General features: G+C 41.0%; 1 protein-coding gene across 1 annotated transcript in view; it reads right to left on the reverse strand.

Annotated features, from left to right (window-relative positions):
• The window catches only part of ACACA (acetyl-CoA carboxylase alpha), an 848,870-nt gene that overhangs the window by 208,619 nt on the left and 623,465 nt on the right, over positions 1-16,786 (reverse strand). The window contains exon 43 of the mRNA XM_063951842.1: positions 8,652-8,748. Within this exon, the coding sequence (XP_063807912.1) occupies positions 8,652-8,748 (97 nt within the window). The remainder of the gene's footprint in view (positions 1-8,651; positions 8,749-16,786) is intronic.

Consider the following 16,786-nt stretch of genomic DNA (forward strand, 5'->3'; position numbering starts at 1 on the left):
GCACCTCCGGTCAACTCAGACTTCATTATATCCGTCCCCTTCATTTAAAATGAGATAACTTCCCCTGGTAGTAAACTGAATGAAGATAATCATAAATTATAGGATGAGTGGACGGCAAAAGTAAGGAATAGTGCAGAAGAAGCGCTAGGAAAGAGAAGATAGGAATGTGTGTGTGTGGCGCGTGCGGAGGGGGAGAAGTGTTCCAGGGGTTGTTGACTGCTTAGGAGAGGGGACCTTGTCTCCATCTTGTGGAGTCCAGAATTGGGTGTGGTGGACAGTTTCACAAGAAACCCAGATTTTGTGGAACTTATTTATTGCGTTGTTCTGTATGCTGGTGATACATTCCATACGCAATATGAACTATACAATGTATTCTGGCACACTGGACTGTATACTTTTCTTCCAGTTGTGTGGAATCTGATATTTAGTTTGTCAGTATGTTTATCAATGTGAGGAGTTGGAGCTCAAGAAAACTGGGAAGGGAGAGGTTGAGGGTTAGCCTTGTAACAATGGTGATCAGTGTAATCACATTGCACCATGATGCTATACATAAATGCTATGCACTTGCTCCAGTACCTACTTCCGTAACACCAAGTATAACATAATTATATTCCTGACCACAACACTAATGGATCACTTTGTTATTCTGTTGTGAATAGCTTCCCATGCATCCTCACCCAAGGGTGAGAGTCAACATCAGATTTTCTGTAGACTTCAAGGTATCCAGCACAGAAGACTTAAGGGCTAGGGTCATATGGTACAAAAAAGTGATGGTAGAAACCATGGCCAGAAGAGCTTGCCTTATCTGTATATTTGTATTTTTTTCCATTACATATGAACTTATTATTGCTAGCTGAAAGTTTAAGAAGGACCTAACTCAGAATCTCCACATGTGAAGTCTGCAAGAGGTACAGTACATGAGTCTTTGAAAGACGCTAGTTTTTTTTTTTTATTCTACCAATCTACAATATGAAATGTTTAGACCACTGTTCCAGGTCATGACCAATTTGATTAATCAGATTGGAATAATAGGCCGTGCACAGCCAGTTATAGATACAGTGTCTTGGAATATTCCATTGGAACTGTATAATGTTATGTGCATAATGATATTAAGCACTCCTAAGATAATACATTCATATTCTCAGTGGGTTTTTATTTTACTTTTTTAAATATGAAATAGCACATTGTGTCCTACACTTCTTAAGTAGATGTTAAACTGAATTTTTTCAAATTTGCAATATGTAACATCCTTCATTATATCTGGATTATTTAAAGAGTTAAGGAGCTGCAGATAAGTATGATTGAGGTATTGAAGTATATGAAAAATAGTTTAAGGGTACTTAATCAAATATCCTTTTAATTTTCCAGAGTGTTTTGAACTAGAGATAAAGGCAAAATCAATGATTTTTAACTTTATGTGATATAAGTTTAACTAACATGTATTTTTGGTACCTCAAGGCATAAATACACTGCTCAAAAAAATAAAGGGAACACTTAAACAACACAATGTAACTCCAAGTCAATCACACTTCTGTGAAATCAAACTGTCCACTTAGGAAGCAACACTGATTGACAATCAATTTCAAATGCTGTTGTGCAAATGGAATAGACAACAGGTGGAAATTATAGGCAATTAGCAAGACACCCCCAATAAAGGAGTTGTTCTGCAGGTGGTGACCACAGACCACTTCTCAGCACCTATGCTTTCTGGCTGATGTTTTGGTCACTTTTAAAAGCTGGCGGTGCTTTCACTCTAGTGGTATCATGAGATGGAGTCTACAACCCACACAAGTGGCTCAGGTAGTGTGGCAAGAAGGTTTGCTGTGTCTGTCAGCGTAGTGTCCAGACCATGGAGGCGCTACCAGGAGACAGGCCAGTACATCAGGAGATGTGGAGGAGGCCGTAGGAAGGCAACAACCCAGCAGCAGGACCGCTACCTCCGCCTTTGTGCAAGGAGGAACAGGAGGAGCACTGCCAGAGCCCTGCAAAATGACCTCCAGCAAGCCACAAATGTGCATGTGTCTACTCAAACGATCAGAAACAGACTCCATGAGGGTGGTATGAGGGCCCGATGTCCACAGGTGGGGGTTGTGCTTACAGCCCAACACCGTGCAGGTCGTTTGGCATTTGCCAGAGAACACCAAGATTGGCAAATTCGCCACTGGCGCCCTGTGCTCTTCACAGATGAAAGCAGGTTCTCACTGAGCACATGTGACAGACGTGACAGAGTCTGGAGACGCCAAGGAGAACGTTCTGCTGCCTGCAACATCCTCCAGCATGACCGGTTTAGCAGTGGGTCAGTAATTGTGTGGGGTGGTATTTCTTTGGGGGGCCACACAGCCCTCCATGTGCTCGCCAGAGGTAGCCTGACTGCTATTAGGTACCGAGATGAGATCCTCAGACCCCTTGTGAGACCATATGCTGGTTCGGTTGGCCCTGGGTTCCTCCTAATGCAAGACAAAGCTAGACCTCATGTGGCTGGTGTGTGTCAGCAGTTCCTGCAAGACGAAGGCATTGATGCTATGGACTGGCCCGCCCGTTCCCCAGACCTGAATCCAATTGAGCACATCTGGGACATCATGTCTCACTCCATCCATCAATGCCACGTTGCACCAGACTGTCCAGGAGTTGGCGGATGATTTAGTCCAGGTATGGGAGGAGATCCTTCAGGAGACCATCCGCCCCCTCATCAGGAGCATGCCCAGGCGTTGTAGGGAGGTCATACAGACATGTGGAGGCCACACACACTACTGAGACTCATTTTGACTTGTTTTAAGGACATTACATCAAAGTTGGATCAGCCTGTAGTGTGTTTTTCCACTTTAATTTTGAGTGTGACTCCAAATTCAGACCTCCATGGGTTAATACATTTGATTTCCATTGATAATTTTTGTGTGATTTTGTTGTCAGCATATTCAACTATGTAAATAATAAAGTATTTAATAAGAATATTTCATTCATTCAAATCTAGGATGTGTTGTTTAAGTGCTCCCTTTATTTTTTTGAGCAGTGTAGTTGCTGAACATACCAACAAGTTAATGTCTAACCATTCCAAAAACTAAAACTGCAGCTTTTCTCCAATGGGACTTGAGGCAATTTACATTTAAGGATGACAAATGCAGGCGAGGCAGTCAATTTGGGTGTGCATTCATGGTCACAAGAGTTTATTAATCATTATCAATGATGCGGTAACCCAGGGTTCTACCCAGTCTCCCATGCCATTTGCAGTATAGATGTTACCACTGGTTGAAATAATGAGACATAATGTCTTAGTCTACCATTAATATGCATATGTCTTTTGCTTCAGATACCGAGAACCCAGTGCCAATGGCTCATACAATAATTAACCATTAATATTACTAGATACATTCCAGTGTCAATTATGGAAAAATAATACCAGAACAGAGACTGTCAAAATTAAATCGAACCACCAGTCCGGTTTAGCTGAAACTGGAGTCCTGGTGATAAATGGGTATTAAACTTTCTGGAGGAGCTTAATATCCCCTGCAGTAACCAACTGGCAATAAGAACATTTGTTTTAGTGTTCTTTCTGCAGCTTGGTGACAATTGTCCAGTAAAATCTGTCCAATAAAATCTAGGGCTGCCATTATGTCTTTGACCTGTTTTAGTGTCGACATTTTAATTGTGAAACTCAGAACGGCATGCCACCTGGAATCCTATCCTATATGAACGACTAGGGTTTAGTATGAAATACCTACAATAAAAATTAAGACGGTCAAAATACCGACAACAATTGACCAACCATCAAAATGCTGACATTTAAAATACAAGACAAGGTCAAAATACAGACATTTAAAATGGCAACAGGTCCAAAAGTCGACACCAGTTTTTCATATATTTTTTTGGTGTGTATGTCGACATAGGCCAACATGGACACTGTATAAGTGTACCGCGTCCCCTCGCATGGCTTGCTGTGCTCGGCACACTATTATATTCCCCCTCCAGTTTTACTGGGATAGCAAAGTATGAACAAGTGGTTTCAATGAAAAAATCATGAAAAACTCATGTCGACTTTTTGACCTGTTGACAATTTAAATGCCGCTATTTTGAACTTGAAAAAGGGGAAGGTTGCTCCCTGCGCACTACCCTCTAGGAAATAATGCAATAATGATAAGTAATAATAAATATAATTTGTTTACTGGGTCACAGTGTATGTATAAATAATAAGTTCAAGTTAATTATAGTTCATGGTAAAAGAATCCTTCTCAAACCGGGAAGGTAAATGTGGTGATTAAAAACTCCTAATTCTGGTATACATGAGACATAAAACAAAAAACATAAAACACACAGAGATTAGACAATCACAAAAACTGTAACAGTGAAAGGCGCTTCTGCGTCTTACTTTCATCTGCTGTCGGGTAGTTAACGGTTAGTAACTATAACTGGGGTATGAGTTCCAGTGAAACTTGACTATCCAAAAGAACAGATGTATACTGTGCTGATGCAGAGTCCTATTCAATGCTAAAAGTCCCGTGAGGCACTCTGTTAATAGTACGGGTATGTAGCCCGTCTGTTGCTGCTCCCACGGCTTTTTTTTTTTAGAGTGAGATGGGATGCGTTCCTTACCTCCTCCGGGGTGCACTCACAGGGCTCCAAAGTCCGTAAAAGATGATGTCCTTCACTGAGGCTGGAAATAGTGTCTGCCGGCAGACTCCCTTGCAGCGCGCTTTGTGCGCCTCGCGTCGCTGCTGGGGGATCAAAGCGTTCGGTAATCAACGCATTTCACCTTATGCAGGCTTCGTCAGGATACCCAGCAGCACATCCCTTCAGGGATACCCACTGCCATTTAGAGAGCGCAGTATCACATTTTTTATATCCGGTATTTTGTACTTGTCAGTTTTTTAAATGTTGGATTTTATCCTTGTCAGGATTTTGACAGTCGGTCAATGGCTGTCGGTATTTTGGCCGTCAGGATTTTGATTGTAGGTAAATTGACCGCATCCCAAACGAGTATACTAATCATTGCTTAGACCAAGTGATAGGGATACCTTCTGCTTGCATCATTTTCTACTGCTAGATAAATTTGCTGCTATACTCCTGAATTTGGGTAACTGTAATATGTTTGAATGGTCTTAGTTTGGTGGCTGTAAAGGTTCAGGATTCACTGACTTAAGTTTTAACCAAGTAAAGCAAAAATATAATAAATCCATGAGCAAGAAACATTTTTTTATTGACGTAGATCTGGGTTTTATAGTTTTTCATGGAAATATTACATACCCTTAGCTGGGTACACATTTTAGGATATATCAACCCAAGTTGGATTGGAAGGACCATCTTATAGTGAGCACACCAAATCTGTTGTTTTCAACAGTTGGTCATCGCATCTTCCTATCCAATGTACTGCACAGCAGATGAAACAATGGAAAGAATGATGTGCGTACACACAGCCGCACATACTGTACAGGAGTAACAATTAATTGTATACAATCATCTAACATAATATATTGTGGCATCGTTCCGAAGGTTACAAAGTGTGTACGCTCTATATTGTCTATTCTGGTATTTACTGAAATATGAACTTAGTGGTTCCTAATAAGGTACTGTGCGGTGCCATCCAAATAAGCTGCAAGCAGCCTTAGCATGATGTCCCAAAGGCAACACTCCAAATAAAGAAGATAACAGGGACTTCTTGTCTCCGTTGTCTTCTTTATTTGGAGCGACGCCTTTGGGACATTATATATATATATATATATATATATATATATATATACACAGTCAGGTCCATAAATATTGGGACATCAACATAATTCTCATATTTTGGGCTCTATACACCACCACAATGGATTTGAAATTAAACAGACAAGATGTGCTTTAACTGCAGACTTTACGCTTTAATTTGAGGGTATTTACATCCAAATCCGGTGAACGGTGTAGGAATTACAACGGTTTCTCTATGTGCCTCCCACTTTTTAAGGGACCAAAAGTAATGGGACAATCGACTCAAAAGCTATTTCATGGACAGGAGTGGGCTATTCCCTCATTATTTCATCATCAATTAAGCAGGTAAAAGGTCTGGAGTAGCTCAAAATATGGAATTGTGTCGATGTCCCAATATTTATGGACCTGACTGTGTGTGTGTGTGTATATATATATATATATATATATATATATATATATACACATATATATATATATATATATATATATAGTGGTAGCAGCACTGGTAAAGTGATACATGGGGTTATGTTTGTTCCAGTTTTCTGGCCTTTGTATTTTAAACCACCAGGAAATGTCTGTTTTGCTAAACGGACTTGATTAGAGTTTGGGCTTTTAGTAAGAGCTGGATAATGGGTCCTGGGGGTATGGGTGTAAGAGAGAAGGGAGGGCTCAACTCATAAAGCCTATTTCTGGTTTTTAGGCCATCAGTCCGAGAGCAGGCTAATGAGTGCCTGTACCTGTAAGAGGCTGTGTCTGGGCTTGGCTCAGGGTCTCATTACATGGAAAAACACTGTGATTTACTGACTGTAAGTACTGTACATATGGTTGTGGCATTAGGGCCTTCCACTTTTAGAGAGGTACTCTATAATTAGTTAGTGCCTAGATGGGCTACGATTTATTTTCACATCTTGATTTTGTACTACACAATAAAAAACTAGCCACGGCTAGATTGCACAAAATACTTGGACTGGTGTGCTGTTTTCCTAGCTGCTGTGTGTTTAGAGATGCCCATCTATCCAAGGAGAGGGCAATCCTATCATGATCTCCTCAGTATATATTAAACACACACACACACACACACACACACACACACACACACACACTATAGCATGTCTGAACTGAAAAACTAGAGTATGTGGAGGAAACACACATATACAAACTCCACATAGTAAGGGCCCTGGTGGGAATCAAAACCATGACCTTAGTGCTGTAAGGCAGTAATGTTAACTATTACACCATCCATGCTGCCATGAAACCTCTCCACATGCCCCTTAAATGCCACAAGACGCCTCCATGTGTCCTTTTTAAATGCCCCTTAGACCTTTTCACATGCTATCAGCCCTCCCTACATGCTGCTTAAATGTTTCTCAAACCTCCACATGTGACATCAGTTCACTTACCCTTTAAATACCCATCTGATCCCCTATATATCCCTTGGATCAACCTCATATGGCCTCAGACCACCCCATATAGTTAATATAAATGACCATCATATCTGCCACATGGCCTCAGGCATCCCATCATGCAATGCAAATCATATTCGCTAATGTTGCTAGCAGAGGACAGTCAGCGCCAGGGGCGGATATATGGGAGATGGTGCCCCTAGACACAACAGTAATGGCCTCCAGCACCTTACCTAATTTTATTATTTTCATTGATTAGCTATAAGCCCTTATTTGATGATAGAATAATAGAAAAGCCACTAACTGTGGCATTTTTTTTATTTTTAATTATGTATACATATTTACTAAGTAGGTCAGCTTACATGGGCAGAATGGCATATGATACAGTATAGTGAAAATATTTTGCAGTTACTAGTACAATTCGGGCTGACAGTACCAACACAAGCATCCAAGTGACGCCCCTAGGCACGTGCCTAATGGGAAATTGAGCACTGGTCAGTGCCCAGTGGAAATTACACTGTTGGACTATTTTTGCTATGTGTATATACATACATAGATACATAGATACATACATACATACATACACACACACTACCCTGGCTTTATCCCCAATGATATTACACAGATATATAATACTGCTGTTCCACCCTCCGCTGCTTCCCCAGTGACCTGTAGTACCCCAATGACATTACACATAAATACTCCAAGCTGTACCCCTTCCCCTTCCCCTCTGCTGCCCAATGATCTTATTACCCCAACTGGCATATCATATATAATGCCCCAGCTCTACCTCTCTGCTTCTTCCTTCTGACCTGTAGTACCCCCACTGACATTACACACATAGATATAACACTCCAGAACTGCATCTTCTCCCCGATATTGTTTTGTCAACATCATGTAATAATTTCAGTATTTCCTAATTTATTTATATGACACCACACAGTGTCTATAGCACTGTACATGGAAAATTACAATAAAACACAGGAATAATAACAGTAGAAGTAAATAACCCAGCTCCTGTGAGACATAAAGCTTCAGAGTGAGACAATGGCTGGGAATGGGAATGCACTGGAGACCGTGAATAATAGCGAAAACCAAGAGGGTGGAGGGAACATACATCGAGAGTTTACAGTCAGCCTCACCACCCGGACGGGCAAGGGCAGACCAGTATCTAGCCCAGTTTTAGACAAAATAGCAACCTTAATAACTGCTCCCACAACTAGGGAAGTAAGAACCATTACCTGCATGCAATGCGCAAATTACAGACACATTCAGATAACAAAAATAAGCACATCATTGAAAACAAAATCTGGCCCTATATATTGCATTATACTACTGTATTTGGACCCCGAAATATACAACAGTATAATGATAGCCAAACATCAGTCTTCAAATTGGATAGAAACTACCAATTAAGAACTATGGAACCCTTCTGGTATCACTGGGAACTGCGGCTGAAGGACACATGTACGATAGTGATCCTTTGAATTTTAATTATCAGTTTTTATGTTGATTTGTAATAGCGCAGTAAGTCTGTACAGTATAACCAACAAAGGTGCTTTGCCTTACCTGGCTCTTCCAACCACTACAGTCTGTGCCCATGGCTTCATTATTTCCATGAAGGATCCATGGTCAAAGAATCCACTTAACCATTGTCCTTTCTGACCTACAGAAATGCAAGTGTAAAAAGTATACATTAATGGGTGTGGTATGTTAGGTAGATTAGACTTAGGTCAACAGTGTCTAGGTCGACCACTATTGGTCGACAGTAAGTAGGTCGACAGGGACTCTATGTCGACATGAGAAAAGGTTGACATGAGTTTTTTTTAACTTTTTTTGGTGTCGTTTTCTCCGTACATTGATCGGGAACCCCAATTAGTGCACCGCTTCGCACGCCATGCTTCATGCAAGGTGCCTCGCTGTGCTCAGCACAGGTTACCGTTCCCAATTGTAGTCCATGTGGAATGTTAAGTATGAAAAAGTTCAAAAAATGGAAAAAAATAGTGAACTCATGTCGACCTAGAGTCCCTGTCGACCTAGAAACCATGTCGACCTACTTACTGTCGACCAATAGTGGTCGACCTAGACAGTGTCAACCTACTTACTGTCGACCTAAAGACTGGATCCCACATTAACTAGGATGTATAATGATGTATTTGAAACATTTTTTCAACAATATATCAAATCAAAATAACATAATGACTGCAACTTCTGTAAAAAGATGTTGCAGAATGGTAAAATAAAAAAATACAGTGGGGCAAATTTAACAAGTGATATTGTTGTTATCACTCATTACGAATGTTAAATGGTGTTCCAACCAATCAGCTCCTGTCATGTATTTGAAAAATGACAGTTAGGATCTGATTGGTCTGAGCACCATTTAACATCTTTAACAAGTGTTAACAAGAATATCACTCATTGTTAAATATGTCCCAGTATCTGTAACTTATTTTTACCGCCAGGTTTATGCTCTGAGCTATGCTTTACATCAGTGGTTCCCAAAATGAGTGTTGTGGCACTCTGGGGAGCCTCTGGATAGGCAAAACAACCAGTGCTGGTGGCTGTCAGTCATAACATGTGTGCCAAAAGGAAACTTAACCCTGTCCTTTACTACATAACTGACCCTAAAGATGTCAGGTAAGAACAATTTACTTGATTTTTGCTGAATTACTCAATGAGAAACTTTTGGGTGCTGTGAAAAAATGATGATACTCTAGGGCGCCGTGAAGACAGTTTGGGAACCACTGCTCAACTTTTGAATAGTTTTATGTATTGATACTGTATAATGAGTGTAAACAAACTAATAATAAAAACAAAATACAAACCTTTAATCTAAACACATCGGACTACGCTTTCATCCATTTAATGAGCTTGACAAGAAAAATACAAGGCTTTCAAGCTAATATGGAATCTCCCATCCTTCAGAAACCTCTACTGCACATGGCAGGCAGATGTTTTTCAAAAAATGTGTTTGCTTAGATGTCACAAAACATCTTCTGAGTAGACACAATTTTATCCAGAGCACAGATCTAAATCTGGACACACATGGCAAGATCTTGCTGCTCTAGCTGAGCACCAAACAGGATAAATGTACAATCCAGTCCCCCAAATCAGACGAGGTCTGGTCCCTAGGTGATTGGAATGAGCAGCTAATCCTCTGGTATCATTAAGACATACAGACGCATCCTCTTACATCAAGCCTCAAGACGCTATGCAGCGCGAGATGCCTGGCAGAAGAGAGCCGCCTGCTCCAGTGCAACTCTGCAAATGTCAGGTGTAGTTTTGACAAAAAGACAAGTAATTAAGTAGTGACACTCAGAGATTCCCCGTCTTGTCCAATCTGGTGACACTGCTACAATGGGGAAGTTGCAAAGCTACCCCTCACTAATTTTTTTGGTAAACAAATCTATATTTTTGGTGCCCCTTGATGGGATAAACTTAGAAAGGGACAGTGAGTGCCAAAGGTGTGCACAGCAAACAGCGGTGTGATCTCACAAGGAACGAGCTAATATTAAGAAAAGAGACATGCAGGACAGTGTCCCCAATTCTGAAACCCATCTAGCAGAAAAGATTGCTAGAAAGAAGGTCATCAAAACTTTAACTCCAATGTCTCCAATGTTCAACTAGGTGGGGCTGAAGAGCCTAAACCAGTTTAAGATTAAATCGTGTCATTAGGAGGATATATGGTGTCTAGATTCATAACACACTGTGCAAGAAAGTCTGAACCTAATGAGTCAGGGACAACTTTGCTTGAAAGTACACTTACAGCGCAGAAACCTGAACCTTCTGGTCGAAAGGGCACACACCATTATTTTGAATAAAGCAAAAAAAATTAAAAAAAAAAATAATAATAATAATAATAATAATAATATTCCATAATAAAATCATGCCTAACTCCTTGGGTACGTAAATAAAACTGGAGAGATATTGTTAGAGAGGGAAGGAACTGCAGCCCACAAGAAAAGCAAACCTTTCATTTTCCTGCTCCCATGAGTTAAAATTCCCTGTTCCTACACTCAAAAATTGTACAGTATGTGGTATAAAAAACGCTCTAACCATTTTTACAACAATTAAAACTATTTACTTGCATACAGATCCCCGAGTATTTCTTGAGATTCCCCTGTCCACTCCTTAGCCTTTTGTCTTTTCTCATCATATACTCTTCCATTTATATACAATTCTTACAATGTTCCACTAAAGAAACATTCCAACATAATTTATTCTTTCTCTGTAGACTGCCTCTTTCTCCAAACCACATCCACTCCCAGCACCTCTATCTATTCATTATTTTGTAAATGTTGAAGATTTATCACCATCTATGTGTTAATATTCAAACTAAACTGAACGAGCCAATTGTGTGTTTTCTATGCATATTGTGCTATTTTGTATTTATGTACAATCTTAAAATATCTGTGACTGTAGAAGTTAGGATTTTTATATGTAAGATTTACAGTATACTTTTGTACAGTGCACATTTTTAGATTCATTGGGTGAACTGGAGGAAATTATGGAATACATGTAGATTTTGATTTATAGGCATGTATGAAACATTTAACAAATCACAGTAATTGATCAATAAACTGACAATGATATGAAAAGGTCTTGTACTTTGCAATTCAAAACCAATGTGTGCCTTGAAAATGCAAAATATTGGTAAATGAGGAAGTATCAGCCATATGTGATTTGCTACATGCAAGAAAATAGAATTAAACACTGTTTCTTCAAACACGTGTAACTTGTGAAATAATCTGGAAAAAAACTTGCCACTACTTTGTCTTTTTTTTCCATACAAGTAGGATAAAGCATTACATTATTTGCAATATGCTAAACTTTGTATATTGTGTATCATGTACAATAAAAAAATGGTATAGTATAAACTTAACATCTACATTTGATAAATCTTCAATACAGTATATACATTACAAAATGTAAAAACATCACTTAGTTATAGATACAAAATAAGAAATCTGTTGCTGTAAATGTTACACTGGGTTCCATAGATGTATGAATCAGCATTTTCACACTAGTCTAAGCAACACAATAGATCAGTTATTTCTGTTCTCTATATAAGTTCCCTCTGATTATTTGCTTTGGACACATAAAACATAGCAACCTGAAGCACTGAAAGAAGTCTGAACAGAAAACGGATTCATTTGAACCCCAACCTCTGAAATCATAAGCCCAAAACCAATTAAAAGAATGTCTCCAAGTGCTGTAACCTTTCCTGACTTAAAGTGGCAGGCAAGAGTGTTTTATCATGGCAAAAAAAGCCTTGTAATTACGGTGTTCTACATTGCAGCCTTCCTGGCCCCTCTGTACAGTGTGAGCATCTATTCCAGACCTATCTTCCTATCAGGAGTTTGAGCTGCTGGTTTAGATTCTGGCCCAGTGTCTCGCGTCACTTTGAAGAATCTCATAGCACTATCTTCTCTAATAAATGGCTTTAACTTTTCACCTACCAGATATCTACTTTAACTTATCACCTAGAATCATCTGCTTTCCTTAACGCCTCTACTAAATTAAAATCTGAAAGCCACCTTATTTGGAGCCAGGCTGGGGCTAACATTTCAGACAGGAGGATAAATGGTTGTAGAACGAATGTAAAAATATTATCCAAATAGAGCAAACTGAGCTAACCACAAACCCATTTAATGTCTCTCCAACCTCATTCACCTTTTCTTTCCCAAGCTTAAGGACATTTGCACATCTTGGAAGTGGGGTGTTATTGAACTTAGGAAATATGAAAACTGCTAAAGTAATTTTAATTTTAAATAGCTGTCATTTCAGGTGCTTCTGAGTTTCTCAGATGCAGTCAGTAAAAGAATAGGGAACTGCACAACAATAATAAAATCAAACAGCTCATAACAGTGTACATAAAACTGTCCAATTAAAGCCGATATAGATCATTACAGTTGTTTAAACACTAGTAATAGTCCACAAAGTTCCTGGTGTAATTTGCATGAATAGTTGTTGCAGTACAGTGATAGAAATATTAATAAAAATAATTATGCACAATATATGGGTTAATGTACATACACCCTGCTATAAATTCCAAGAATATTAGATGTCACTGAGGAGTTCTACAATCACAAAAAAAAAAACCACACAAGGCCACAGTTCTTTTCTACTGAAATTGGAGGGCACTAGTATCCTTGGAACTAATAATTTATAGTGGCAGGTATAATACCCTATCAGAAGTCTATGGAGTCAATCCAACCAGTTTGCGTAACTGGGCTTGTATAATCAAACTTGCATACACCGTGGGAATGTGAGATTCAGTTAGAAATGGCAATTTGCAGAACTCGCAGTAGGTCATGTGTCTTTTCTACAAAATGCAATCCGGGAAAATAAAAAGGGGGGAAATCATTCCGGAACCCAAAAAGTGGCTACTGAGATAGCAGGACCATTAAGAAATCTGTTATTGATTATAAGCAAAGTATCGGAGGAAGGGGTGTAGCTATACCAGAGGGAGCCCTATAGTACAATTTTGATGGGCCCCCCCCGGCTGACTCCTCAGAGATTTCCCACCCACCCACCTGGTGTACTCCGAGATCCCGACCATTCCCCCCCTAACAGACTACTCAAAGACCCCACCCCCCTGGTGGACAACCGGCTGCAGGCAGGTACTTAACATTGGGGCCCCATTGGCTGCACAGCCATATTTGCTCTCCCGGCTGGCTCAGTCTCGTCTCTCTTCACTGATGCTGAGATAAGGCATGGCTGTGGTCCAGGGATGTCCCTGCAGGCTCAGACATGCATCCTCCCAGCATCAGTTAGCACTCAGGAGAGGCAGAGCTGGCCGGGAGATCAGACGTGGCTGCAGTGCAGCAGCACACTGCTAAAAAAGATAAAGCAGCCAACGTGGCTAAGCAACTAGGTATAGAGGGCCATTCGGGACCTGAGGTGACATGGATCCCATAGCAGCCACACCCCCTGCACCTATTGTAGCTACGCCCTTGATTTGAGGTTCATAAAAGGTGTTTTAATGGTGGAAAAAATTTAGTCTGCCAGCATTTTTCAGCAAATGAAAGACTTTACAATATTTTGGGAAGCACAAAATCATCCGTAAAGTGAAGTGATTTTACAGTGGTTTTATACAAATCGATTTTAGCTGTCATCTGCAAGTTCAAAACGCCATTTCCCATCAATAAAAGTCCTCAACATACACGTCCACATCACTAAAAAGTCAATATTGAGTTTTTTTTAGAGAAATTCAACTGAAAAGTAACGTCTTTATTGGCCAAATTATACTATTTAAACAAAGTACTTGTTTTTGTGGGGTGTACTTGAGGATCTACACTCATCTACACCCTTCCCGGCGTCCCTGCGACTCCACTGCTGCGCAGACCTCTTCCCTTGCTCCCAGTCTCACTGCCTGACCCATAGGCACCTGGGGATCGGTGGTGCGTGGCACGTACGGGAGCGGAGGGCTGCCATCTTGGTTCCCGGCACCTGCGCTGCGGAGGTGACTTACAGAGGAGGCTCTGCTGACACTTGCCTGATGAAGCCTGGACATACCTCAGCTTGCTCCAGGTACTGTGTGGGGACCCTGTTCTGTTCCTAAAGAGGTCTGAGTGATGCATATCTGGCAGTGATTTCTTGCCTCTCCCACTCTCCGTGACCCAGTTTTGCTGCCCTGAGCCCTGCTGGTCTCCTCCTACGTCCAAGTTACCTTACCGGCCATACTGACGCACTGGACCACGGGACCCGATTGCGGCCTACTACGCCGTCAGAAGCCGCGGTCTGGAGTTCCGGCTGCAGCCACGGGACTCTCCGCTGTCTCCACTAGGGACATAGACTGAGATCTCTGCCGCTTTCCCTGACTCCCACGATAGCCGGGCTTATCGGTCTGGACCTGGGACATAGCCTGAGCCTCCCATGCCCTGCTGGAAGCTGATGGTGAGCGGCGCCTGGCGCGGGTTGGAAGCGGGCACAGAAGCTGCACAGAGACGTCCCGCTAAGACGCTGATACCTGCTGCAGGCACTAGTGGCCTCCCAGGCCTGTGTGGAGCCCTTCCAGCTGCAACACCTACCTCTCTGATAGCTGCAGGTGCACGAGATAGCAGTCCCAGATTGGATCATTCACAGAGTGCCTAGACTTGGATGAGAAAGGGGGGGTGGGAGACAGTGCAACACGGAGCCGGGGGACACTCCTTGCGGGTTGTGGGGTACCCTCACTAATTGTGCTCCGCTGTAGAGAAAACCTGGTAATGTGGCATTTATTATCACAGCCTAGTGTCACTCTGGGATACAAAGTTTTTTTGTAAGAAGAGGTAACCCTGTACACGAGAAACTCATAGATCTCGAGGACCGTTCTAGACGTAATACTATTAAAATAAGAGGAATTCCTGACTCGGTTACGAATGCTGAACTCTACAAGTTTGCTACGGAGCTGTTTCAGAAGTTACTACCAGAAGCCTCCCTGTCAGATCTCTTAATCGACAGAATCCAGACTCCCTAAACCAAAACAGGCCCCTGCTCAAGCACCCAGAGATAACCTCCTCAGGGTCCATTTTTTCCATATTAAAGAGAAAGTACTCTGTGCTGCGCTGCCATCTTCGTCAACTGCGGACTGTTTGGCATCTCTTCAGATCTTCTCGGATATTTCTCCTGCAACGATGGCTAAGAGGCGATTATTCTACCCCATCACATCTGCTTTGAGGAACACAAATGTGCAGTACAAATGGGGCTTCCCAACAAAACTGATAGTGTCACGTAATGGTATCTGCACAGTGATCCTCTAACCTGAAGATGGCCCTGCAATTTTGAGGAAATGGAATTTATCTTTGGAGACAATCTACTTCCTCGCCGAAGAAAGTGCCTACAAAGTGGTCTCTGGTTACACGTTAAAGTCTATGTTATCGTGCATGTGAATAAGTGATGACTATGACTTTTTATTTTTTTTCTTTCCCGTCATTGCAATGTATTCCTTGTAAGAATACCTTATACCCAGTGATGTTATTCTTCATTCAGGTTTTGTTTAACAAATTACTCTGGGTTTAGTATTATGTACCATTGCTTTAGAGCAGATGTTATTTTTTCTTTTTTCCCTGTTTGATATTGGCTTAATGCTGGTTGGATTACTATAAGTTAGATTTATATTATGATAACTTGGGAGGTGACTGCGGGTCTCTAAGGCGGTCACACCTACCCTCTACAAATACAATGCCACGTTGTTCTGGTGACGGAAACTCTAGCGCCTTCACGGATGCTATTTCTGTTCTTTTACTGTGTTCTTATTTTCCCTTTTTTTTTTAAATTTCCTTACTGCATGTTATGTATACTGTATTCTGATTGTTTTATTGGTATGTGGAGGATGCGCGTATACCCAGAGGATTACACTTGCTTCTCAATATGTAGTCTTAAATGTTCCATACTACACTATTTTCCTGATTCATAATGGTGAAATTCCTTAGTCTTAATGTAAAAGGTCTCAATTCGCCTCACAAGAGACGCTTAGCTTTGAAATACTTTGCAGATCAAAAAGCAGACATTGGGGGTCATTCCGAGTTGATCGCTCGCTAGCAGTTTTTAGCAGCTGTGCAAACGCTATGCCGCCGCCCACTGGGAGTGTATTTTAGCTTAGCAGAAGTGCAAACGGTTGTATCGCAGAGCGGCTACAAAATTTTTTTTGTTTAGTTTCAGAGTAGCTCAAAACCTACTCAGCGCTTGCGATCACTTCAGACTCTTCAGTTCCGGATTTG

This window comes from Pseudophryne corroboree, chromosome 2, assembly GCF_028390025.1.
Source record: "Pseudophryne corroboree isolate aPseCor3 chromosome 2, aPseCor3.hap2, whole genome shotgun sequence".
In the NCBI taxonomy this organism is placed as follows: domain Eukaryota; kingdom Metazoa; phylum Chordata; class Amphibia; order Anura; family Myobatrachidae; genus Pseudophryne; species Pseudophryne corroboree.